The sequence below is a fragment of the Drosophila obscura genome, unplaced genomic scaffold (assembly GCF_018151105.1).
Source record: "Drosophila obscura isolate BZ-5 IFL unplaced genomic scaffold, ASM1815110v1 contig_1, whole genome shotgun sequence".
In the NCBI taxonomy this organism is placed as follows: Eukaryota; Metazoa; Arthropoda; class Insecta; order Diptera; family Drosophilidae; genus Drosophila; species Drosophila obscura.
This window is the reverse complement of record NW_024542679.1, coordinates 5,316,419-5,340,772: the sequence shown is the minus strand read 5'-3', so window position 1 is coordinate 5,340,772 and position 24,354 is coordinate 5,316,419. Positions and strand designations below refer to the sequence as shown.

The window sequence follows — 24,354 nt, the reverse complement described above, 5'->3', positions numbered from 1 at the left end:
CTGTCAGCGGCTCCAGTAACAAGTACTGACAGCACAGAATTAATGTCGAATTTCCCAGTGTAATTTCAATCAAAGAAATCTCTGATTGGCGCTGATAAATTATTGTATATTAGACCTCTAACACTTCCAGTTTGGCTTTAGCTTCAAACTTGACGGATCTTACCAAACGAAATCCAATTAAAATATTTTGTATTGGCTTTTTAGTTGAGTGTGTGGAGTGTTGAGTTTCTTCAACCATGACCTTTTCCAACGTAGCCAAAATGTAGAATTAAATTATAATAAATTACTGATAACATGCGACCATTTTAGTCCATATGGCAGAGCCACTGTGTCTGGGCTACCCATCGTCGCCGAACCACTGTGCATAGCTCTCTGTGATTGATGTTAGTTTGATATGCAGGCACACCCAATCAACTAAACCAAAACAACTTCATTGTCAGGCGATAATGGTCAGGCACATTAGCACAAATTCAACATAAATCAAGCCAAACGCGATCCTCCAAACTCGTACACGGATAGATGCTGCGGCTAATGCTGTTGTTGCATTGATCTGAGCTGACAATTTATGCATCGGTTCATCATGCTCATGTTCCGTCAGAGCTTGGGCCGGAGATCTCTTCCTCTTCGAATTCGGTTCTGAGAACTCTTTCCAGAGAGCGGCCGACAAACACAATTAGCAAGCTTGAAAGCTTCCTTATGCACCGGACCACATGGCTGGTTTTTTTTTTTGGCAGTTTCAATCTAACATTCGGGGACAGCAGATCGCGTCGCAGTTGATGTTTCAAACGTATTTAACGGTTAATATTTCGGTTAATTCTGATTCTGATTCGGTTTCAGATTCAGATTCAGGTTTAGGTTAAAGACCGAGTCAAGTCGAGACTGTAAACGATACATTTGGAATATATATTTAATTAGGAGATGATGTGGTCGTTTGGCAAGGTTTGTGCGTCGTTTTGCAATATCCCTGATTACTCAGCCGCTAATCCAATCCCGCCCAGCTTCTGCTGGCCTTCGCAGTTGCATCCGCCACCGCCACTGCCACCGCCAATGCCGCAACGTTGTTCGATCGCACCATTTACTACCACAACACGCCGCCCAATGCCGCGGGCCACTATCAATTCGAGTTTCAGACCACCAACGGCATCACCACCAAGGCGGCTGGCAACGAGAATGGGGCCGTGGGCGTAGTCCAATTTGTGTCCCTCGAGGGCATACCCATAACCTTCACATATGTGGCCGATGCCAATGGGTATCACCCGGAGGGCGAGCACATTCCCGCCGTGCCGCTGCATGTGCTCCGACAGCTGGAATACATTCGCACGCATCCAGCGGTGGATGAGCGCAGGTCGAGGCGCTGGTAAGGCTAGAAAGCAGCCATAAACATTATTATATACTGGCTTTTAAATATCTGTCAATTGCCTGTAGAGTCGGAGATAAGCGGAGAATGCCGTTGCACATGAGAAATATTTAAATTTTGTATTTATCGCTTATCGTTTTCACATGCAAATGGCACAGACGCACAAACAACAGCGGCAACAGAATCATACCAAAATATATAGCAAGCAAATAAATAAATGTATTCTATAAACATATACATACATATGAAATACAATTTTAATTGAGTTGTGGCCCAGAGAGTCTGGGCGGAATTCGATGCAGTAAATAACAATTAAAGATGTTACACAGTCATAAAGTATGGCAAACACGGACACAAATATTCAGGAAATTCTATGGATAGGTAAAACCAATGGAAAAGATTCATTCTTTTCATCGCTTGTCGGAATCATGTTTTTTCTTCGTTTGTATGCTAATCGTGGCATGGCACTTATTCGCACTCAAATGTCAGCTTTCTATCAGCTCAGTTTATGCCATTCCGACTACGCTATGCTATGCCATTCCAAAGACCTTGGACTCGGAGATCTCTAAGAACGACTTTCGCTTTTGCGACAATCGAGAAGATGATTGTGGCATGTCGCCTGTCGTCGGTCGCCTGACTCATTTGCATGTGGGCGCCTAATTAAGGTCGTTGCATACTATTGACCGACTGACGGACGCTTCAAGACCGAGAGCCGACCGCACTTATGTAACCAGACTAATAAAACAAATTGAGTCGACACCAACGTTGGCCGCATTTAATGTCACCGAAAACAAGTTGCTGATTGATGCACGGCTCGGAATAATCCCTCCGCCAATCAGTTCCGGCCTTGGAACCACACAGCCCCAAACAATTTATATTGAATGTAATTTTCGGAGGAGCATTTACGGGAGCCATCCAAATGCCATCACAAGTTAGTGGAAAGAATATCCCATTAGCATGCACACCATAGAAAGCAATTATGAATTATTCATAACCAGTTTTTTTTTTATCGATCCTCTTTCAACGCAGCCGTTAAACGCTCTAACCGACACTTAACAGGCACTCGGATGGATATCACCACCAATTTATCACTGGACCACAACTATCCAGCAGCATATTAGTTTTCTAAATCTCTATTTAAGTATATTCCCCGAAATTTATGAATAATCTTCCACGTGCCAATCCGGTTGGAAAATTCTGTTTTGCGGTTGCTAATCAGCGGCGGCGATTCCAGAGTTAAATATCAGCTGCCACAGATTTATGGGTCGGAACGGGCTATAATGACTGTTTTAATGGCATAAATGTCACCGCTAGAAGTTTAGCATGTACTTGGGTATTAAATCTTATTAATCAAGTGCATAAAAGTTTAAATATGTATACATCTATAGTCAACAGGTGTTGTGAACGAGCTGAAAGTTTTCCCATAAGAATATGAACTTTCATAGAGCTTAAAACGAAGATTCATTCATCCAGAGGCCAATGGCCTGGTTGAACTTGATAAATCCAAACATACATATATAATATGTATCTTTCCATTCATGTTGGGGTTACTGGCTGACTTATGGGGCTATATATATTCATGGAGACAAACCTGGCAACATCCCATTAGCATCATCGCCATCTGATGTTCGAATACGTTATCTAAATCGATTTACATGCATAACGAATTCCACAACTTTGCTTTTGTTTTTTGCACATCTTTACAATAATATATTTCAAGTTTCTTGACATATATATACTTCTATGGGTGTATTGTGTGTATGTGTGGGGGGGGATCCAAAGTGGTTTGTTTACATGTAACACTCATTTATCATTAGGTCTTTATGGGAGGGGGTTAGCTTGATCACAATGATCAACAAATCATGCCAATTGTCAATTGTTTTGGTTTTAATCGATTTTATTGTTTTTGTTTAATTGTATTTGTGTTGTGGTGTATGCATACTTTTGTTAAAATAATAATTCAAGTATCTCATGATAATCTAGTATGTTTATACATTTTAGGGTATTGCGGATGATGCCTCCCTTTTTTTTCCACCGTATGTAGTTTACTTTTTTCTATAATTAAACTAATCCTAAAACACCTACCAAGTCCGGGACATGAACGCGTAGCATACCAATCGAATGCCAAATGGGATCTGAGATGAGATCTCTGGCAGCGGAGCAGCAGAGTGCGAAATGGAACGAAAATGGGCCGAATGAACAATTTGATTGATTGAATTATTTAGATTAGTATTCCTGGTTTTTGCCTGCTCGGCCCCGGACGCATACAATGGCAGCGACCAGGCGCAGGAGGGAGAATAAGAAATTGTATAGTTTACTGGAGTGTAAATACATATGCTAAATGTAAATATATTGAATAGGTGTGGTTCGTATTTGTGTGTTCTCTCTGTCGTCTGTAAAATAGGGTTTTGGTTGGACATGTTGGATGTGTATGTCTCGCTTTTCTGTGTGCGAAAGTCCTCCAGAGACCTTGAGCCGCTCATTAAACATTCTAAGCGCGCGCACAGCGTGTGAATCTGTTAAGTCCTGCAAGGCATCAAAGGTAATAATTCGTTAGTGAAATCACAGATGGGAGCAGCGTGCAAATCCAATCCACTTACCAGTCCTCATCGCATGCCAGTATTCTGTAGTGTTCACGGCCCCGCCTCTAGAGCCAACCCTAGTCCGCTTTCGTCTCCGTAAACTCCTCCAGGCCAAAGAAGCTGCCGCCGGAGGCGCCCGCAGTGCTGCTTGCCGTGCTGGTGGCCACCACAGTGGTGGATGCAACGCTAGTGGCTTCCGATACTTGCACTTCCTCGCCGGCAGATGTTTCCGCTGCCTCCTTGTGGTCAGGACTCTCACCGCCGGCGCCCCGTTGGGCAGCCTCCAACACCTGCTGCTGCACGTGGACAATGGGCTGGCCATCTTCGGTGTACGACACGGACACGGGTATGCGTGTGCCATCCTCGCTGATGACATGAGCTCCCTCTTCTCCATCCTGGCCCTGCTGGATGATCAACTGACCCTCGGAATTCAGCAGAGAGGCGTCTATCAGCTGCTGTTCATTGTTATCGCCATGGACCAGCACCATCTGGCCACTGCCGTCGTTCATCATTTGCAGGGTTTCGCCTTCTAGGCCCTCGCCGGACTGCAAGACACCCACGCTCTGCAACAACTGCTGGATCTGCTCGGGATCCTGTACAATGATCTGGTTGCCGTCCGCATCGGTTAGAATGTGGTTGTCCAGCTGCAACAAATGGCCGTTCTCGTTGACAATGAACTTAATCTGGCCTCCATCCACTTGCGCCTGCATGGCCTCGTCCAGTTCCATGGCCACCTGCTGCTCCCCGCCCGAACCCTCACCGGCCTCTCCCTCGCCCTCTGCAGAGGCGGCATGTTCGCCATCGGCCGATTCGCTGGCTTCTGTGGTGACCGCTGCAGCCTCCGACTCGGTGGTGGGCGTGTCTGTGGCTTCCCGCTTCTCTACGGTCTCGCCTTCCTCGGAGGGATGGACTTCTTCTGTGCCGGCAGCCTCCTTCTCCTTTGCGCTCTCCTCTGTCTTGATCTTATTGCTGGCTTTTCCACCTGCTTTGCCCTCTTCCGCGTTCTCTTCTGCAGCGGCTGCCTCGTTGTCATCGTCGAGGCTGGGCATGGAAACGGGAGCAGCGGCATGGGACTTGCCGTCAGCCGAGGAGGCATTGGCGCCGCTGCTGGCCTTGGCGTCAACGCTGCTCTGTGACTGGGATTCGTCTTCGGCCTGGTCTAGATTAGGCATATCAATGGGCATACTAGGGGCACTGGCATTCGCCGAGTCCTGCGATTGGTCGCCATCCGGCTGAGGGATGGTTATGTTGAAGGTGATGCCCCCGCTGCCCTCCTGGGAGGTGATGACCATTTCTCCGGTCTTGCTGCTCTTGGGAGCATCACCGCTCTCGTTCTTGTCTGAATGTAGCTTCTCGAACAGGCTCTCAATATCGGCCTCGGCATTCTGCTCGCTGCCATCATCGGCCTTGCCGCTGGTCTCGCCTGGCTCGTCGCTGAGCAGAGCGGTGGCAGCCGAATTGAGGGCCGCGGCTCCGCCAGCTCCGGCGCCCTTCTTGTCCCTTCTGTGGGTCTCCATATGATGATTGTAGTATGTCTCCTGGATGAAGGTCAACGAGCAGATGCTGCACGAGAAGAATCGAATGTTGTTCTCACCCTCGCCGCCAGCCACAACAGCGGCAGCAGCTCCCGAGGCTGGCACACTGTCACTCAATGCCTCATCGATGGTTTCCTGGAGCAGTTTCTGAGTGTTCAGGTTGGGGCTGCTGACAGCCGACAGCTTTGAGGACGCGCCACCGCCGCCCTGATTCTGGTGCACTTCAAAGTGCTTCACGAGCAGCTCACGCTTGGGGAAGGTCATCGAGCAAGTGCCGCACTTAAAATAATTTGTCTGATGCTGCTTGGCATGGGTAGTGGCAGCCTCACGCGTCTCGAATCGCTGCGAGCACAGACGGCACTTGAACGGCTTCGGTTTGGCATGCTTGCGCATATGCTCGTCGAAGACTCCCTTATCGGTGGACTTGAACTGGCAATGATTGCATGTATACAGAGCCGAGCCGGCCGCGCCTAGGCTCTCGGAGGCAGCGGCGGCGGCAGCAGCTGCCGCTGCAGCGGCCACGGGTGCAGCAGCTGCGGGTATGGTTGTGGTGCTGGTAACCAGGACATTGGTGGCATGATTGGTCTCCATGTGCTTGCGCAGGCTCGTCTCGTTCACGAAATTTATATGGCACATGGCACAGGTATTGTCCATGGCGGTGCTGTGGTCACGCACCATATGCTGCTTCATGGCCCCGAAATGGGGGAAGATCTTGCGGCATGTCTTGCACTGGAACGTCTGCTGTTTGCAGGTCTCATAGTGGGTGTTGAACAGCCTCATGTCGGAGGTCTTGTAGTCGCACGAGGTGCACTTGTAGATCTTGGTGGCCTTGCGCTGAACCTGTGTCTGTGTGCCCGGCGTGCTGGTCTGCGGCGTGAGGGGTGCCAGCTTTGGCTGACCTGGAGGAATGAGCGTTATATAAGGTCAACACTGAAGCTATAGTAGATTCAAGAAATGGCGTACCTGGCGATCCTTGGACAAGCTTGCGCGGTCGTAACAAATCTCCGCCAGGACTCTCTTCCAGTGACCGGGCGGCACCGCCCGTGGCCAGCTTTTGCATCTTCAGAGGCGGGCTGGACTCCGCGCCGACAGCTTCATCGTTGATTGCATACTTTTTGTTCAGCAAGCTAATCAAATTGGTCTTCACACGCTCCACATCGTTCTCCAAGCGGTCGTAGTAGTTCACCAGGTTTGTACATCTCGAGCAGACATAGTCCTCGCCGCAGACAATCACCAAGAAGCCCTCGCCGACGAGCTGAGCCAATTTATTGGGGAACTTGGTGGCCGTGTGAGTGGTACACATCTCGGTGAGCGACGTCTGGGCATCGCATCGTTCGTCGCAAATGTAACACCGTGTGCCGCCCGCATCAGAATCGCTTGCAGATTGCTGGGCTGCAGTTGTGCCCACAGCAATGTTGCCGCCACCGCTGGACGCAGCGGCCCCGCCTCCACCGCTCGAGCCAACGAGTCGCGTTGTCTTTAGAATGCGCGGTTGGCTGGGACCAGTGACGGTGACGGCTCCGCTGTTCAGCAAATTGTTAAATTTGCGATAGGTGACCGGATTCAGTTGGTTGTTCATTGTGTGGGACACAATTGTCTGCCGTGGCGTGGCCGTATTGGGGTCTTTAAAAATTGAGCGCAACACGCGCAACTGCAAGCCGCTTCTTTTTTATTATTCGGCGATTACGACGAACGGCGATTTTCAGCACTGCGCTAATGCGGTCTTGTCGATACTATATTGCTACAAACGTACGGATTGTTTTTATTTTTTCTGCAGCCACAAAACAATATTGTGCACCAGGAACAACAGTTTTTTGTAACTTAATTCTTGTTCTGATGTCGCGGCGTCACTTTGACTGTACTAAAGACTCGGTGCTGTATTTTTTAGGGTTAAAAATGCGTATGTTTTCTGCAGCACTGCTCGCTGACCAGCTAGTTGTCTCGCTCTCCAGCACGCACGCTGCCCTGGCTGTGCGCTGCTGTGCACTGTTGTTGTCTCGCTCTTGCTATACGGAAATGGCGGCTTGCCTAGGTGGTCAGGCACGTTCAGACACGGAAAAAGTATGACAGCGTTGCAGTTTGGTATTATCCATATGTGTTGTTATAGTGGATATTGCGTTAATAAATTTTGCTGTAGATCTATTTAATATTTGCATTCAAAAGTAATTTGATATTGCTAGAGAGGAATATATTTGTGTGCACTCGCGGTATTTGTATGCGTCGTATCGTGTATGTCATACAACAACATGCGCTAGTAGTTCGCAGACCAGCCGCAAGAGGTCGCCTTTGCGCGGTTCTTTTAAATTTTTGAATAGGTGCAAAAGAACTAATTAAGACACTTGAGCAGTGAGGCAAGCGTCGCATTCCACTCAGACAACAGCAAGCATTTAACCAACGATAACAAAGGTACTACATCACTAATGGGCTAAAACCGAATACCGATAAGATTCCGCTATGCCATTGCCGTTTTTAGCCTTTCGATTTAGTTGAGTTCGTGTTGGGTTGAACTTGTTCCATACAGCTACAGGGCGGTAAATGCTTGCTGATATTTGGGGGTGGTGGTGCGGCCAGGCCAGCAGACACCGTCGCTTATCAGTAGCACCGATAATTTTTTATTTACCAACCGAACGCCAATTGCCGAACAAAAGTAAAGGTTCATATGTATTTTGTATCTGAACGGACTTCGCATTTCAGTTGGCGAACGAAACGAACAGCGAACGGATATCAGCGAAAAAGTCGAACCGAACCGAACCGAAACGAAATAAAAGCCTTGTCTGCTACTTTACTGGCCCATTGGCCCATTGGCTCATTCCAATACCCATATCATTGCATTGTTGCTAGTATTCAAAGTGAGCTGTGCTACCCCCACACTATCGCAAAAGCGGCGCAAAAATTAATTGGCGCATGTTACGGGCCAATTCAGTTGTCCAACGTTCGTCCGTCGCGAACTACAAAAGCGCACTCAACCCGATCCGAACCCCGCTTCGAACTCGGGGGCGTGAGAATCAAACAACAGTGTCTACCACAGTGTCTACAGCATGTATCCGCGCAGCATCAAGAATTTTCCCTCCCTCAAGACGGCCGTCGTATGGGCCGGTCTACTCGGTGTGGTATGTAATCAAATGTGTCATAAATATGTTGCAGGAGTGGGGTATGGAGTATGGAGCATGCGGCGACCCCATTCACATTGATAAGCCCATAGACTGGAGATATTGAAATTGACATTGGAGTACAACAGAACCACTAACTGAAATTGGCTTCTCCCTGCTATCGCTCTCCAGGGCTCTCAGTAGACTCCAACTGATCAGTTTTGTGCTAATCATGATATAATCAGAGCTGACGCATACAATGGAAAGGGATCCACAATCCACAGTCGACAGATAACCGTTAACAGTGGCCCCTTCGACGTGTGTAAACAAACCAACTAGAGGGGATTCCATTATCTACCCATCTCTCTCTCTGAGGGTCTATAGCTAACTCTCTCTCTCTCTCTTCTCTTGTTTTTGGTTCTTTTGTGCAGGTGCAGTCCATCATCTGGATTGGATTGACCATTACAGCGATATGCGCCTACAATTGTCTCCTCTATGTAACCGATGACCTCAGCTTTGGCACCATGATCAAAACGGTGTTCTTCGATGTGTATTTCAGGGGTAGCTGTAAAATGAGCACCGCCGACTATCAGAACTACGACTATGGCATTCTGAAAACGGTCGTTACCGTATTCGATCCTTCGCAGGTATTGATTTGGGACTGCTTCTACCTGGGCGTTTCCGTTTGCTGGCTCATCGTTTCCATTGTGCTCTTACTGTGTAAGTAAACGGAAATTAAATGCATATGTCTACAATTAATATCGCAACGCCTCCATGCTATGATTCACTCTAGGAATTTATATTTATCAAGCAACTACAAAAATTTAAGATAAAAAAAAAATAAAATAAAACTAAAGCTCTAAAACGATTAGATAACTTTCATTGATGATTGTTTCCCGGCACTAGCTCAATGATTGATGCAACTCATTACCTTTGTCACTTGTTCTTCCAGGTGTGCGCAAAGATAATGCCAAGCTATCCCTGATCGCCATCGCACACTGGGCCTTCTTTGTGGCCGTCATCTGCTGCATGGATGTGGCCTCTGGCGTGATCTTTGGCATTGACTATGGACGCTTCCAGGCGAAGGCGCTGACCTACAATGCCAACACCATCAACGCAGCTCCCGTGTTGCCCATGGCATCCACTCTGATTGCCGGCGGTGTGGCGGCCATTTCGATGATGATCATTTCGTTCAAGGGCTTCATTCTGTGGTTCATCAACGTGGGACTGCTCATCTATCTCTCGATCCGAGCCACGCGCATTGTCACCGATAAGGACAGTGTGGTAAGATTCCCAAGTGGTTTACCTCATCGGGCACTCATGTATGTATGCTGACATTGTCTATGCCGGCGTTATAAATTTGGGGACAGCGTTTAAGCCCAAGAGAGCAATGGCCAAGGTGCTGTGGGGTGGAGTGGGCTCAGCTCACCGAAAATAAAACATTTCGACAACGCAGAAAGAGAAATTCCTGCGACAGCGACTACGACACGGCTAAACATAGCAGTGGCAAGGCAACCCACTGATAAGCCTCCGACGACGGCCCGGCCCATTGGCTCTCGATAATGGTTCGAAGATTTTCAGGCTGCTTGTGTCGGAATTGATTGTAAACCAAAGTATAGCTGCCATATACATACGATAAATGGGGTGAACTTTTGCGTTTGATTTCTTGAAGTAATCTTTGCTTTTTCTCGCCACAGGATACTTTGTTCAATCCCCGCAAGGATTCCAATGATATTCTGGCCACCCGCACACCCATTCGTGCCTACGAAGAAGAAAAGTAAGTAGCTAAAATCTCCACTAATTCGGCTCCCCATTAATGCTTGAGCTTTGTCCCACCCACAGAGTGGAATTTCAGGCCTACAACAATGCCGGTTACATGGCGGATAATCGATCGTCGGCCGAGACCATCGAGGTGAACGAGCAGGCGATTGTCCGAGCGGCTCACATGTCGCTCGATTCGAATCTGATGGATCGCCGGTTCCGCGACATCAATGCCTTCCAGCAGTATCCGGCTCCGAATCCGAACGACAGCCGTCCCCTGCGACAGCTGTCGATGACTCCGTTGCAGGAGACGGTGGTTGTGGCCACGTCCGGCTTCCCCATGCCGGACTACACCCCACAGCCGAGTCCGAGCGGCATTCTGCGCCATCCCCAGTATTAAGTATTAATGGCGGCAAGCAAACCAACCAAAGTACCCAAAAGCTAACTTGCATAATATAATTCTCAAATAATCCCCATCCCCAAAAGCCGCCCCAGTACGAGTGCGAGTAGTAGCGCCGCCCGCAAATGAAATAGGAAATCAGCTAAAGATTAGTTCAAATGTTTATCAGTATGTTTTGTGCATGTTATTTATATTTATTTGCATGTTAATATAACAATATATAAGTGTATGCAGTTGTAAATATATAATATACAATCCAGTTCTATATAGTTATAGCTGTTTGCAAACTCGGTGGAATTTTATTTGTTTATAATGCTCATTTCTGATAAGGCTTAGGTCGGCCTAGGTCGTCTGATTGAAGACGGCCCCCAGCAACGATTTAATTGCGACGCGATTATCGCGGAATTTTGAGTGGACAAAAATAGAATTGAAAAATAAGCATGCTAATGGCTAGCTAATGATTACCTAACTATTTATAATAGTTATATTTCAAATGCGCGCCCAATCGAACCATTTACAGTGTTGATTTCAACCGCTATCGACCTCAACCCTGACGCGTTTTGGCGTGTGTTTTGACAGAAAACGCTTAACCCATTGTCGACCAGTGGGTATTTCAGTTTATGCACGAATAGTTATTATGAAACTTGAACATTTTGTACGCATCTCAAAAGATATCGTGGTCATTTACTCTTGTATGTAACGAGAAATGATGAACCTACAAAAAGCATTTACAAACAGTATTCTTTTTTACCATTAAACTCGATCTCTTCACCTGTTTAAAGAGAGCGGGGCTAAGTGGGTTAAGTTCGTTTTTATCGATAAATCCTAAGTCAAACGGGTCAAAAATTGTATTAAAAATTTTTCGATTCGTGATAAGCCGGAAAAGATTCGACTTTAAACAGTATAGCCGGGCGTGAAACGTAGCTTGGGCTCGTGTGTTTTATATTTTAGTCATTTGTCATCGAAACACACCGGGGAACGGATCGAATCTCTTCTCAAGCGTCAGCCGACTTAGCTAACTTTTTGTTTTTGACTTGAAAAAAATGGTTTTCATAACAAAATTCGCTCGGATCGGTGTGCAGGTGGCCCACCAATTGCGTGCCACGCCCCTAGCCACAGCTCAGTGGCGTAGTTTCCACATAACAAGCATGCTGGACAAGGGTAAGGACTTTATGCAATAACATATACAGTTGGCGAGTCACTGTGTATCTAAAACTGATAATGTTGCATGTGGATTTCTTGCAGAGCGCCGCTACACAGACAAACACGAGTGGGTGGAGCTATTGGACGCCACCAAGGCCATCGTTGGCATTTCAAACTATGCCCAGGAGGCATTGGGCGATGTGGTCTTTGCCCAGCTGCCGGAGCCAGGCACAGAGCTCAAGCAGGATGACGAATGTGGTGCCCTGGAGAGTGTGAAGGCTGCCAGCGAGGTGTATTCGCCCGTGAGCGGCAAGGTGAGCGAGAAGAATGCTCAAGTAGAGGACACGCCGGCTCTGGTCAACAGCAGCTGTTATGACAAAGGTGAGCACGGGCATGACGAGTACTTTGAGATATTTCTAACACCTTTTTTGTATATTTTCCCCAATAGGCTGGCTCTTTAAGGTTGATCTGAAGAATCCCACCGAATACGAGAAACTTATGACTGAAGAGCAATACAGCGCCTTTGTGAAAAGCAGCGAAGAACACTAAACACATGGAACACATGGCATGGAAACTGCCCCCAAAACTTGAGTCTAGCCTTCAGACACAAACAACGTTCACGCATTTGTTATCTCTCGCACACCAAAAACTCACCCCAAAACTCATCCACACATCCCTCCATGCCCACGTTGTTGTAGCACTTGAAAATTGTTACGAATAAGAATCGACAGTAAAGCCAAACATAATATTTGAAAAGGGCAATCGCCGTCTCTGGTATTGACCTGCGGCAGCCAATGTCTGCTCCCCCATGGAAACCTAGCGATAAGAGACTTAAGAGAAGGCGTCGGCAATCGCTCGAAGATTGCTCAAACGATTGAGTGAAACCCAGAGAGGAAGAGTCCAAAGAGAGAGTCTTAATGTGTCAAAGCTGAGATCAGCTTTGTGCGGCGTGGTATGCACAATGGAATCAGCCGCGTCGCGTGTAGAATACTGTGGCCGAGACGACCGATGGCACACGCCAATCGTCAGAGTTCAAGTGTCTGGCATCACCTGATTAATGTGCAGCTAGGAGCCGCAACGGAAGCCGGGAACTGGACGGAGACCGTACACACCTACTTCTCTGGAAAGTTACGCCGTCGTGATTCCGATAAGGATCGACGACGGCGGTGGTGTCTGTCAGACCATAGTAGGGATGGGATGCTGATAAGACCCAGCACTCTGTCTCTTTGAACTTGAAAAACTAGCACGGCACAGCAGAAGCTTTTGCTCTCGCCAAAGCTCGCGAATGCCAAAAAGCTTCGTTGTGTCGCGGCCAAGCAGTCATTCCGTCACTCAAACTCACTCCGTGCGGTGCGAGAAAGCGCGTGCTGCTCGAGAACCAGTCCGTAATAACAATAAGCACAGACACACAACACAACACACACCCCACGGCCACGGCAGCTCCCGCTGAGCAAAGGATAATCAAAGGAAGGACAACACAAGTGAAACAGCGAACAAAGGCTAAAAGGAAGCAAATCAATTCTGCCACAGAATAACACCAAAAGACACACACAAAAAAACAGACAAAATGCCAGCGGAAAAATCAATATACGATCCCAATCCGGCCATCAGCCAAAACGCTTACATATCCAGCTTCGAGGAGTACAAGAAGTTCTACCAGGAGTCCCTCGACAATCCCGCAGAGTTCTGGTCCCGTGTGGCCAAGCAGTTCCACTGGGAGACGCCCGCCGATCAGGAAAAGTTTCTGCAATACAATTTCAACATCTCGAAGGGACCCATTTACATCAAGTGGATGGAGGGTGCCTCGACCAATATCTGCTACAATCTCCTCGATCGCAATGTCCGCAATGGATTGGGCGATCAGATCGCCTACTATTGGTAAGTCCCAGAGCTGTCCAAAACAGTCCTTACGCACAATTGGCATTCGGTTGCGTAGGTTGTGCATGAAAACAAAAGTTTCAAGGGACACTCACGTTCTGAAAAGGACAACAGTATTGATTTTTCTCTTGTGTGGTTACGAAACTCTCGCCTCGTGACGTAGATAGGTACGGTGCGGGAAATATCTAGGTGATTTACTGCGCAGGCACAAAACCGACAGGCCGACAGACAGACAGAACAGAACAGATGTTTCCAGTTACTTTTTCTTGAATTTTCTTGGGGGCCAAGGACACGGGCATACTGCCATTGATTTTGGCAGGAAAAAAAACGAACTTTACTATTCAGACGAATGTCAGCATTATTTTGTGTGTGTTTTGATTGCTCCCAATTGTAATTGGTTGGTAAATGATTTGCATGCCAAATGTGACATCGACACAAATGACTTTTAATTTAATCAATTTTGGATGCTTAACCGTGCAACAAAACTACCTTTGGAGCGCAGCACTTTGGGTCAATGTCAGGGTCGACGTTCCTCAAGCCTCGATACGATACGTCCCTGACTTGCTTGATCTTCGATGCTACGGTGCGACCTGCCTAAAAGAGCTTTGTGTTTGTTATATTTGTTTTCTTTTCCACACACGCCATGCAAATACTCGACGTAAAGCTAACAAATAATAGCAAATATTATAGAGGCATTCTTCCACCCATACCCAAGCAGTACACCCCCAGGTTGAAGTGCGAATCTATTTGTAATCAGAATATTGTTTAGAGATGGGCCAGGCCCTTCCCTGATTAGTGCAGCACGGAATGGTGCCTCCTTGAGAGGCAACGGCAACTCACAACGCAATAGCACCCGGCATGAGTACTTTGTTTTGGATGATGGAGAGATTTGGTGTTTTGCAGCCCAAAGTTCATCTTCATCATCGAGAGCAGTTTGTCAGAAAAAAAAAAAAACAATGAGCAATGTTCAACAAATGTTAATGCTAATGAGCTTATCTCGGGGTTATCACCAACAGGAGGGTTCGAACAGTTTAGAGTGCTCGTGTGCCCAAGGAAATGTAAATGAAAGTCAGGTAATTGAAAGGCAATTACAAGGTCATTAGTAGGAGGTTCCCAATCCATATACTCGGAGTATACATATGTGTATGTGTTGTGTATATACATATATATTAGTTTAAGACTACTCATCACTATTGGGTTCTCTTTTCATTTCTTTCACATAAACTATTCAATTTCGTGGCACAATCAGAGCCGCTGCCCTCGCTACCCTACCCTTAGATAAGATAAAATATAATAAAAATGAAATGAAATAAAAGCTGGCGCGTAATGAGCAATAATTAGCGCTTTTCGAACGGAATGTCCCAGATAATTTTGTTGCAAAACCAAAGCCAAAGCAAAACAACATCTTAAACTTTTTATTTAGCCCACACATTTTTTATTGAAAGATAGCACTGGGAGTAGTCCACATATAAACATAGGAATAAAGTGGTTCCAAAACCAATGTCCGCACAAAAAACTTAATTTAAATGAAATACATTAAATGAAAACCTAGCACGAGCGAAAGCTGTAGGGCGGGCATTATGTAAGCGATTTGACAATTCGCGCAAATTGTTTATTCAAATTGATTTAAGCGCGTCTATTCGTCGCGCCAAATTGCGTTAAACGCTTTGCGGGTTTTTGTGTGTCAGCTGGAGGGGTGCTTAGTGTGTGGTGTCTGGGCAAAAGGTGGTGAAAATTGTGGGAAACACTTGTAGAATGCAGACACCTTGACATTAACAGACGGACAGAGTAGTTCATGTCCGTTAACTAACAGTTTGAGCGGCCCTAATAGTTTTGAAGGCGCTGTTTGAGTGCTGCTGAAGAATCACGCGATCACATCGCCTGATTACTCACAACCAATTAGAGAGCGATTTACGCACACACACAGACAGAGGTGGACAAACAGACAGACTGAGAAAGATAGAGAGTGGAGAGAGATAGAGAGAGGGTGGGCATAAAAGAAGCCGTCAAAAAAAAAAAGAACAGAATGTGTGGAGGAAATGTCGTGTACCTGTGATTTTTGCGGGAGACAGCCAAAAAGAACCGTATAAATGCTGTGTGGGCACTTCTTTTCTTGTTTCATGTGTTATCATTTTTGCAGTCTGTTGATTATGTAAGCTGGCGTTTATACATATGCTAATATGAAACACACCCAAAATTGTAAAGGTGTTCAACACAAAAGCAGCAGCAGGCAGCAGCATCATACGATTATGGCTGTCAAACTGTAGGGCCGGCTAGACGCCGCGACGCTCCGATAGGGAAAGACAGAGAGGGAGAGAGAGAGAGAAACGAAAACATTCGATGGGATTTATTCGACACGCGAATCAACAGCTGTTTCTGCTGCTACTTAGATAAGTCCGTGTTGTAGTTATTGCTTGTGTTTTATTCCATTATTAACAAGAAGAAGGGTTGTCGAAACTGTTGATACCCATTCACAAAGATCGGTACTCAACTGCCATAGCCGATAAAGAAGACTTCAAAACGGAGACTATCTTGCTTAGAAACAGACAGACGTACTGAAGGACACGTTGCATTGAGACTCGTACTAATCTATAGCTAATTTATTTAGTCGGAAATACTTCCTTTACTGGTGTTTTGCAAACACATGATTATCAACATAATAAATACCCTCCACAAGGTTATATTAATAATCTTTTGAGAGAGGGGAGACGTTCTCCTGTTTTGGTTGTATTTGTTGCCATTTCTTTTGGTAGCATATAATTTTAGTGATTTCTGATAAGAGCAAGTACCGCCGCCACGCGTCTGGCTGTGATCAAGCAATCATCGAGACGAGGCAGGCGCTCACGAGGTGTTTCCAAGGCAGCATGGAAAATTTCTTGTCTACCGATGGGTCCGTGTGATTAGGGACAGGCCAGTGAGTGGGTCGATTATGCCTCCAAATTGAAAATTAATACACTTGAATCGGCAGGGATTGGCGCGTCGCGCCACTTTTTCTTCCACTTACTAAAATTAGTCATAATTGTGGCACGCACATAAATAGTGTTGCTTGATAAGCATTATGGGATGTCCGTTCTCAGCAGAAGGAGATTTGAAGGTGGTACATACATAGCTGTAAGTTCACTTTGGAAAGAGCTTTTCTACCGAAAAGAAAAGGTTGCGAGTTCGATGCGTATTTTGTTTATTTTGGACGCCTCTTACTAATTGACAAGTACGCGTGTATGTCGGTTGTATAAACAAGTATTTCGCTCAAGTGGGATAACATTTCATGAGTATTGGCCAACTCACAGCCTTACCTCACCAATCAAACCATCCCACCACCCTCCGCCACCACATCGCTGCAAACAATGAACGAACTTTGGTCGCCGCCCCGCCGATCAGTCAGCATTTCCAAAATAAACCTGAGGGACGTCACGATCAGTGCTAATGCTGTTCAGTGCTGTATTCTTCCTGCTTTCTTTTTGTGACATATAAAAAAATTACTAACCGTTTTATAGACGGTTAATTCTTATCAGGTGACGGACACTACACAATGATTTATACGAGTGCTCCCTTCAGACAGTTTTATACTTATAATGATTGCATTTTGTCTACACCTGTGCTTTTTACAGCTTAGACAACGTTTACAATTGTTTTTGGTAAACAAATCTCCCACACGCCTTGACCTCCAAAAGTTCTACGGTAATTCGCTTTCTCTATTAGAATTGTTTGTCCATTGCGTGTTTTCCGTGAACAGATCGAGTAGCGCTTATATCCGTTTTGGTCGCTGAAATCAAACACGATCTGAACAGTCACGATTTCTGTTCCCCTATTGTAGCTTTCCCAAGCTTTGAAAGTCTTACATTTAATGTTAAATGCATACGTTTAATTGTAACAATCATACTGTTTAGCACACTCAGAGAAATTGGGGTATAAATTAGCGAAATTAGAGAGTTTTTGGATGCCTTGAACTTATGGTATTTACGGAATCCAACCCCTTCCAGCGATGATTCCTTTATTATATTATACTGTAGACACTTTTGTCTGCATTTTTTGGGGAATTAATTTCATCTGTTGCCAAGTTCAAAATGAAAAGGGGAAAGCAAAAGATCTCGTACTCTCGCATTCTGTCTGCCACTGGTAGAAAAATTTAAATTATGATTTTAGAAAATCGAATTAAGTTTCCTCCGGCAATTAGGAAGCTCCAAATTACAGCAAGTGATCCAATTGAGGCGCTGGGTGGGCGTAATTGTGGATAATTACGAAACACCCTGTATACGATCCATCCGTTGGTTGGGAACGTTGCCAGCGATCGCTGGATATGCATGATATGTTTCCTCATGGCTGTTCTGTTCTTTCTTTGCAGGGAGGGCAACCACCCCGACGACTACTCGCGCGGTCTCACCTACCGCAAGCTGTTGGAGGAGGTCTGCCGATTCGCGAACGTGCTGAAGGACCATGGCATTAGGAAGGGCGATCGCGTGTCCATCTACATGCCCATGATCTTGGAGCTGCCGATTGCCATGCTGGCCTGCGCCCGCATCGGGGCGGTGCACTCGATTGTGTTTGCCGGCTTCTCGCCGGACTCCCTGGCGGAGCGGATAGTCGATTGCAAGGCCAAGCTGCTGATCACGGCCGATGGGGCATGGCGCGGGGAGAAGCCGCTGTACCTGAAGGCCCTCTGCGACACGGCGCTGGAGAAGGTCGAGGAGATGGGCCACTCCGTGGAGAAGTGCATTGTGGTGTCGCACCTGAAGCGGGTGACGCCCTGCCAGGAAGACCATGTGGAGGAGGAGATACCATGGACCGATGATCGCGACTACTGGTGGCACGAGGAGATGGAAGACAAGGAGCCGGCCTGCTATCCCGAGTGGATGGACGCCGAGGATCCCCTCTTCATGCTCTACACAAGCGGCTCCACCGGCAAGCCCAAGGGTGTTCTCCACACCACCGCCGGCTATCTGCTGTACGCAGCCACCACATTCAAGATCGTCTTCGACTACAAGCCGGGCGATATCTACTGGTGCACTGCCGACGTGGGCTGGATCACCGGACACACCTACGTCGTGTACGGGCCCCTGGCCAACGGTGCCACTTCAGTTATTGTAAGTGCTCTGATTAGCCCCAGTCATGGGACGCAGTAACTAACACATGCTTGGCATGGCTTTTGGCTATTCCAGTTCGAGGGCACTCCATTCTTTCCCGGAAACGATCGCTACTGGAGCGTCATTGACAAGTACAAGGTCACCCAGTTCTATACCGCCCCCACGGCCATCCGTGCGCTGATGAAGTTCGGCGAGGCACCGGTCCTCAAGCACAACCTTAGTGGTCTCAAGTAGGTTTCGAATTGGAATCCATGGATCCCCGAATCTGTGTGCTAAATCCTCATTTGCTTGCAGAGTTTTGGGCAGCGTTGGGGAGCCCATCAATCCGGAGGCCTGGCTCTGGTATTATCGCGTCGTTGGCAAGGAGCAGTGCTCCATTGTGGACACCTTCTGGCAGACGGAAACTGGCGGTCATGTCATCACACCTTTGCCAGGTGCCACGCCCATGAAGCCGGGATCAGCTGTAAGTGAAAAAAAAGGCTAAGGAATCGAATCCCTGAGTAATCTTTGTACCATTCATTCCTTAGTCGTTCCCATTCTTTGGTGTTAAGCCCACTTTGCTGGATGAGTGTGGCATTGAGATCAAAGGCGAGGGCGAGGGCTACTTGGTGTTCTCCCAGCCCTGGCCAGGCATGATGCGCACTCTGTACAACAACCACGAGCGCTTCGAGGACACTTACTTCTCGAAATTCCCTGGCTACTATTGCACTGGCGATGGTGAGTGCTGGAACTCAATTTCTTTGGCATTCAGCTGATTGCATTTTACCCCCCGAACAGGTGCTCGTCGCGATGCTGATGACTATCTATGGATCACTGGCCGCGTGGATGACATGTTGAACGTGTCGGGACATCTCATGTCCACCGCCGAGGTGGAGTCCGTGCTCACCGAGCATCCGCGCGTGGCCGAGTCCGCTGTGGTCTCGCGTCCGCATCCGGTGAAGGGCGAATGCCTCTACTGTTTCATCACGCCCAATGAGAACGAACCCTTCGACCAGAAGCTCATCTCGGATCTGAAAAGGATGGTGCGCGAGCGCATTGGACCGTTTGCCCAGCCCGATGTTATCCAGAATGCCCCTGGCTTGCCCAAGACGCGCTCCGGCAAGATAATGCGCCGCGTGCTCCGCAAGATAGCCGTAAACGATCGCAATGTGGGCGACACTTCGACCCTGGCCGATGAGCAGATTGTGGAGCAGCTGTTTGCCAATCGTCCGGTGGAGGCCAAGTAGATGGCCAAGATATCGTGTACCTCCCATCCCAGGCTTGTCCTCTACATTGGCCATTTTCCAACGCGGACGCATTTGAACCCCTGTTCCTGGCCCTGGCTCTGGCCCCGGACCCTAGTCCAGTGCTTATACGTATCCCGATTACGTGTCCTGTAAATCTCGCTCCCTACACATGCCTACCTATATATATATATATATGTATGTAGTGTATATCTAATGCTAAATGTTGGTCCCGTTCCGGGTTTCGTTCCGGGTTACGACGTGGTTAACTCTTTATAAATTCTATTTAGTTCTTAAGCCGTGTGCGTAAGTAAAACGTTGGCAGGCGGCTGACGACAGACGGAATAGAGATGCTGCTGGATCCACCTGCCTGCCCCAATCACCGTAGTTAAACCCATGCTCAGCACGCACACACATACATTTTTTCCAGTTCTTTTGTTTCTTTGTTGTAGTCGTAGCCTAAGTTCTTGCTAATTCGTTGTGATACAAATTTAATTATATATCTTTACACTTATGTATGTATGTTTAGTAGAATTGATATGATACAAAATATATACACGACTCCAGTTATAGCCACAAATTCACACCAGTATCACCACCCACTTTTCAGTTGTATGCTCTTATGCTTTGTAGTATTCCTTCCTTCCTTTCGTTCGATCTCCACACATTTTCAGCCACGTTGCAGCCACGACACGTAAGTCCGGAACTTGTCCCTGCGCCCCCCCTCCCGTTTTTATATAATATAAGATTGTGAACGATACATATCAGTGTGGGCACATAAGCTTGATATTATTCCTACATAGAATCTACGATACTTACAAGACATAAATTATTTTAGAGAACCACTACTGGGATAATCCACGTACATACTCGTACTCGAACATATATGTGTATACTATGTGTCTGTTATATGGTCTGAAGACTTACTGCAACGAAACATATCATTGACGTTACTGCTGCAAAAACCTAAAAATATTATACTGATTATTATTGTTGTTAATTGAGATCTACATACCTGGAGGAGGATCGATCGCTAGTGGATGGTTCATCAATGAGAACTATGGATGGGGAGTGTAAAAAGTGTGTTAGTTTTACAGAGTGTTGGCAAGGTCTATATACACATATATATATTTATTTAAATAGGTACATACATATATCTGAATGTGTATATCTACGTATATGTACGTGTATAATAAAGTTTATTGTTTCAATACTCGCATGTTGGTACTCGCATGTAGATGCGGATGAAAGATCATTTAATCGATTCAGTTTGGTTTTTTAGCGATACGAAATTCAGATCGCATTGGCCTGGCAAAGACACTTCCAGCATGATTATTCCAGTCTAAATTTCCAAAACAAACGAGAACAAAATTTTCGGCTTTGCTCGGGCGTGCGACTTCTTGGTGGCAGTGGGGCGATAATTAGGGAGCAGAATGCCTGACCAGGACGAGAAGAAAGACGAGAGTAAGGAACCCACACGGCCCACGAATGCAGCCTTAGAATTTGGTCTGGAGGACCATGAAGCCACACAGGAGGATCCGCGGGTAGCGGCTCTGAAGAAGGCGGACGATGCGCGCCGTCTATCGACGCAGAGTGGCAATACGGTCAAGCGCACCGTGTCTCAGTATAGAGCTCAAATCGTGACTCCGCCTCCGGATAAGTCACCTGAGCCAGATTCTGTGGCTGCGAGCCCACCCGATACGCCCTCTGAACTTCCTCAATATGAAACCAGGACAGAACAACAGGCCCACTCCGAGGACCACCCATACAATGCTGCCACGGATTTTGGCTTGGAGGAAACTAAAGCCACAGCCCAAGATCCCAGGGTGACGCGCATCATGATCTCCGAGCGAAAACCAAAGGTAAGCTCATCACGTTTACTCTACTGCCGAGTACTTTGTCCACCTTGTCCACTTTGTCCGGGAAGCAGACACCAACTGCGGAGTTATCGAAATCTCAGCTGCCAACACAGGAGAGTTCAAAGACGCAATTACCGGAGAAAACTGCGGAGGTGAAGCCACAAGAGGCAAGTCCAACACAGGAGAGTTCAAAAACGCAATTGCCGGAGAAACCTAAGGAGGTGCAGCCACAAGATGCAAGTCCAAAAGAAGTTCTGTTACCGCCAGCACCACCGAGGCCCGAAGAGCCGAGGACTGCCCCAAAGCCAGTGGATACCGATAAGATACCTCCACCACCTCCGAGACCGGAGGACGTGCGAATGCCGCCGCCCACAATGTACAGTAGTGGGTGTGTTACGGGTGCTTGTCCTGTGCCAGCAAGGCCAGGACATGGACGCGGTAAAGATGGGGCTTGCAACGAGGCATGCGGCATGCCCTGTAAGAATCCCAATCAGACAGACGTTTGGAAGGACCCAGAAGAGGATACGGGCAACACAAAGAGGATCAACACCGACTACACGATCGACCCGGCGAAGGAGTTTACTCGGACACGGACAAGCACTGAAAAAATTGCTCATTATGATGTGCCCATGCGGCCCACAGATGAGAGTGAAAAGAGTGAAAAGGTTGCCACCGTAAGCACCAGAGAGGCTACTGAAGCAGAAGCTAGTGCAAGTGATGAGCCGGATAAAAAGAAATCGCTAATGGAGTATAGTAGCAGTGAAAGTGATATACCATCGGAAATACCACCCCATATGGTTGATGCAGCAACCAGTGGAACTGCTGTACCGATATCGTCAAAGGAGCCACCTACTGTGGAGGAGCTCTTCACTGTGGCCAGCAAACAGGTGAAGGCGGCGGGTGCCATTGCTCTGGCAGCTAACCAGGGGAAGCAGGAGTACACCACCAAAGAGCATGAGCACGATATCCTGACCCGCACCGATAACGAGGTGGAGGAGAAATTCATACGAGAGATGAGCGCGCTGTATCCGACCCACAAGTAAGTTTCGGTTTCGGCCCACAACTCTTGCACGAGATCAACTGTGGATCCCTCTTCGCAGATTCATTGGTGAGGAGGCCATTTCCAAGTCAGAGACAGGTCAGGTGGAGCTGACAGATGCGCCCACTTGGATCATCGACCCCATTGATGGTACGATGAACTACGTGCACCACTTTCCCTACTACTGCATCTCAGTGGCTCTGGTAATCAATCAGCGGCCCGAGTTCGGCATCGTTTACAATCCACCCATGGACGAAATGTACACGGCCCGACGGGGAAAGGGCGCTTTCCTCAATGGCACGCCCATCAAGACCAGCGGGCAGCAGAGTCTGGAGCATGCCCTCGTCCTGCAGGAGTACAGCACTGGAATGAACGAAGACCGCAATACGGTTGTTCTTGGCAATACCAAGCGTCTGCTCAAGAAGACCCATGCGTGAGTAGGATCGGATCCAACCGACAAGGTCAAAGATCACCTCGAATCTCTTTGATTGCAGAATGCGTTCCATTGGCTCCTCGGCCATGGGTTTGGCTATGGTTGCCTCAGGCGTTGCCGATGCATTCTACTACTTTGGCCTGCATATCTGGGATATGGCAGCGGGCGTGATCCTGGTCCAGGAGGCCGGTGGAGTCGTTATCGATCCTGCCGGCGGTGAACTGGACCTCATGTCCCGGCGCTGTCTGGCAGCCGCATCCATGCCCTTGGCCACGGAATTGTCCGATCAGTTGGACCAAAACTATCCCTCACCACGCGATGACCAGCCAAATTCCCAAACTCCGAAAGTCGAGACGAAAGATTTCTTCGCACAAACTGACTTTACCGACTCAAACGAATCCCTAACCACGGATAATAGTGCAACGCCAAACAAACAAAAACCACCAGTGCATGCTAACCAAGAAGTCTAAGCCACTAAATTATTTAATTATCAACTAAGTATAAATAAAATGCAAGTAAATCGCATATCAAACCGTTAAGTATCAAGAGCATAGCGGAGTTCGCATTTTCGTGACTTTTTTGTTCAAAGGAAGTGCGTAAAATTAGCTAAACTTTTAAAAAATTAATTTATCTATCGGATAAAGTTAGACGTTCAGGGCTGAGGCTCCTAGTTAGTAATATTAAACCGAATCGAGGAATATGACATCCGATCAACAACAAAAAGAACGTTAGCCCATTGTCGACCAGGGGGGTATTTAATACTCCGACGGAAATAAGAAAACTTGAAATATTGTAGTACACTTCAGCCGCAAGATATCGTGATCATTTATTTTTGTTAGTAAAGGAACATTAAGGAACATTCTCAAATATAATTATTTTCCGCGGCTTAGCTCATGTTGTTCTCTTGTTTAAATAGAGGGGGGTTAGGTGGGTTAATTTCGTTGAATCACTCACGATATCGGTATATCGGTATA

The 24,354-nt window shown here is 47.2% G+C and overlaps 6 protein-coding genes and 1 long non-coding RNA gene across 8 annotated transcripts; 5 read left to right on the top strand and 2 right to left on the bottom strand.

The window, feature by feature from the left end:
- Positions 1-747: 747 nt before the first annotated feature.
- LOC111068579 (pupal cuticle protein Edg-78E) lies at positions 748-1,560 on the top strand. Of its 2 annotated transcripts, XM_022358134.2 has the most exons (3): positions 748-939; positions 999-1,357; positions 1,426-1,560. In XM_022358134.2, coding segments are annotated over exons 1-3 (381 nt in total). In that variant the 5' UTR covers positions 748-918; the 3' UTR covers positions 1,427-1,560. The 2 variants fall into 2 exon arrangements, with proteins under 2 accessions (XP_022213826.2, XP_022213825.2); XM_022358133.2 differs by having other exon boundaries at positions 749-939; positions 999-1,560.
- Positions 1,561-3,038: 1,478 nt separating this feature from the next.
- On the bottom strand, positions 3,039-7,384 carry LOC111068541 (RE1-silencing transcription factor). Its single transcript, XM_022358066.2, has 3 exons — positions 6,438-7,384; positions 3,958-6,373; positions 3,039-3,883 (listed from the first exon to the last, which is right to left on the bottom strand). The coding sequence occupies exons 1-2, from the start codon at positions 7,051-7,053 to the stop codon at positions 4,017-4,019; spliced, it is 2,973 nt and encodes a 990-aa protein (XP_022213758.2). The 5' UTR covers positions 7,054-7,384; the 3' UTR covers positions 3,039-3,883; positions 3,958-4,016.
- A 774-nt stretch (positions 7,385-8,158) lies between these two features.
- On the top strand, positions 8,159-10,986 carry LOC111068545. Its single transcript, XM_022358072.2, has 5 exons — positions 8,159-8,584; positions 8,995-9,283; positions 9,516-9,847; positions 10,261-10,340; positions 10,406-10,986. Exons 1-5 carry the CDS (start codon positions 8,513-8,515, stop codon positions 10,722-10,724), a joined length of 1,092 nt encoding a protein of 363 aa, XP_022213764.2. The 5' UTR covers positions 8,159-8,512; the 3' UTR covers positions 10,725-10,986.
- A 617-nt stretch (positions 10,987-11,603) lies between these two features.
- LOC111068547 (glycine cleavage system H protein, mitochondrial) lies at positions 11,604-12,623 on the top strand. The gene is made up of 3 exons (XM_022358074.2): positions 11,604-11,885; positions 11,970-12,248; positions 12,316-12,623. Exons 1-3 carry the CDS (start codon positions 11,768-11,770, stop codon positions 12,414-12,416), a joined length of 498 nt encoding a protein of 165 aa, XP_022213766.1. The 5' UTR covers positions 11,604-11,767; the 3' UTR covers positions 12,417-12,623.
- A 557-nt stretch (positions 12,624-13,180) lies between these two features.
- On the top strand, positions 13,181-20,629 carry LOC111068544 (acetyl-coenzyme A synthetase). The gene is made up of 6 exons (XM_022358070.2): positions 13,181-13,745; positions 18,088-18,826; positions 18,902-19,056; positions 19,121-19,289; positions 19,354-19,543; positions 19,604-20,629. The coding sequence occupies exons 1-6, from the start codon at positions 13,435-13,437 to the stop codon at positions 20,050-20,052; spliced, it is 2,013 nt and encodes a 670-aa protein (XP_022213762.1). The 5' UTR covers positions 13,181-13,434; the 3' UTR covers positions 20,053-20,629.
- Positions 15,155-16,332, bottom strand: LOC121404155. Its single transcript, XR_005967754.1, has 2 exons — positions 15,796-16,332; positions 15,155-15,261 (listed from the first exon to the last, which is right to left on the bottom strand). It is a non-coding gene; the product is annotated as an uncharacterized LOC121404155 (long non-coding RNA).
- A 721-nt stretch (positions 20,630-21,350) lies between the features above and the next one.
- On the top strand, positions 21,351-23,926 carry LOC111068543 (protein piccolo). Its single transcript, XM_022358069.2, has 4 exons — positions 21,351-21,911; positions 21,980-22,947; positions 23,009-23,380; positions 23,442-23,926. Exons 1-4 carry the CDS (start codon positions 21,483-21,485, stop codon positions 23,848-23,850), a joined length of 2,178 nt encoding a protein of 725 aa, XP_022213761.2. The 5' UTR covers positions 21,351-21,482; the 3' UTR covers positions 23,851-23,926.
- Positions 23,927-24,354: the final 428 nt, after the last annotated feature.

What these genes read in the sequence shown, in the direction of transcription:
- LOC111068579 (XM_022358133.2), top strand. Translation starts at nt 919, where the DNA reads ATGATGTGGTCGTTTGGCAAG. An exon ending in TGATGTGGTCGTTTGGCAAG is followed by an intron (nt 940 to 998) that starts GTTTGTGCGTCG and finishes AATCCCGCCCAG; the next exon opens with CTTCTGCTGGCCTTCGCAGT.
- LOC111068541 (XM_022358066.2), bottom strand. Translation starts at nt 7,053, where the DNA reads ATGAACAACCAACTGAATCCGGTCACCTATCGCAAATTTAACAATTTG. An exon ending in GCTTGTCCAAGGATCGCCAG is followed by an intron (nt 6,374 to 6,437) that starts GTACGCCATTTC and finishes TCATTCCTCCAG; the next exon opens with GTCAGCCAAAGCTGGCACCC.
- LOC111068545 (XM_022358072.2), top strand. Translation starts at nt 8,513, where the DNA reads ATGTATCCGCGCAGCATCAAGAATTTTCCCTCCCTCAAGACGGCCGTC. An exon ending in TCACCGATAAGGACAGTGTG is followed by an intron (nt 9,848 to 10,260) that starts GTAAGATTCCCA and finishes TTCTCGCCACAG; the next exon opens with GATACTTTGTTCAATCCCCG. An exon ending in CGTGCCTACGAAGAAGAAAA is followed by an intron (nt 10,341 to 10,405) that starts GTAAGTAGCTAA and finishes TCCCACCCACAG; the next exon opens with AGTGGAATTTCAGGCCTACA.
- LOC111068547 (XM_022358074.2), top strand. Translation starts at nt 11,768, where the DNA reads ATGGTTTTCATAACAAAATTCGCTCGGATCGGTGTGCAGGTGGCCCAC. An exon ending in AACAAGCATGCTGGACAAGG is followed by an intron (nt 11,886 to 11,969) that starts GTAAGGACTTTA and finishes GATTTCTTGCAG; the next exon opens with AGCGCCGCTACACAGACAAA. An exon ending in CAGCAGCTGTTATGACAAAG is followed by an intron (nt 12,249 to 12,315) that starts GTGAGCACGGGC and finishes TTTCCCCAATAG; the next exon opens with GCTGGCTCTTTAAGGTTGAT.
- LOC111068544 (XM_022358070.2), top strand. Translation starts at nt 13,435, where the DNA reads ATGCCAGCGGAAAAATCAATATACGATCCCAATCCGGCCATCAGCCAA. An exon ending in GATCAGATCGCCTACTATTG is followed by an intron (nt 13,746 to 18,087) that starts GTAAGTCCCAGA and finishes CTTTCTTTGCAG; the next exon opens with GGAGGGCAACCACCCCGACG. An exon ending in CACAACCTTAGTGGTCTCAA is followed by an intron (nt 19,057 to 19,120) that starts GTAGGTTTCGAA and finishes ATTTGCTTGCAG; the next exon opens with AGTTTTGGGCAGCGTTGGGG.
- LOC111068543 (XM_022358069.2), top strand. Translation starts at nt 21,483, where the DNA reads ATGCCTGACCAGGACGAGAAGAAAGACGAGAGTAAGGAACCCACACGG. An exon ending in TCTCCGAGCGAAAACCAAAG is followed by an intron (nt 21,912 to 21,979) that starts GTAAGCTCATCA and finishes TCCGGGAAGCAG; the next exon opens with ACACCAACTGCGGAGTTATC. An exon ending in CTGCTCAAGAAGACCCATGC is followed by an intron (nt 23,381 to 23,441) that starts GTGAGTAGGATC and finishes CTTTGATTGCAG; the next exon opens with AATGCGTTCCATTGGCTCCT.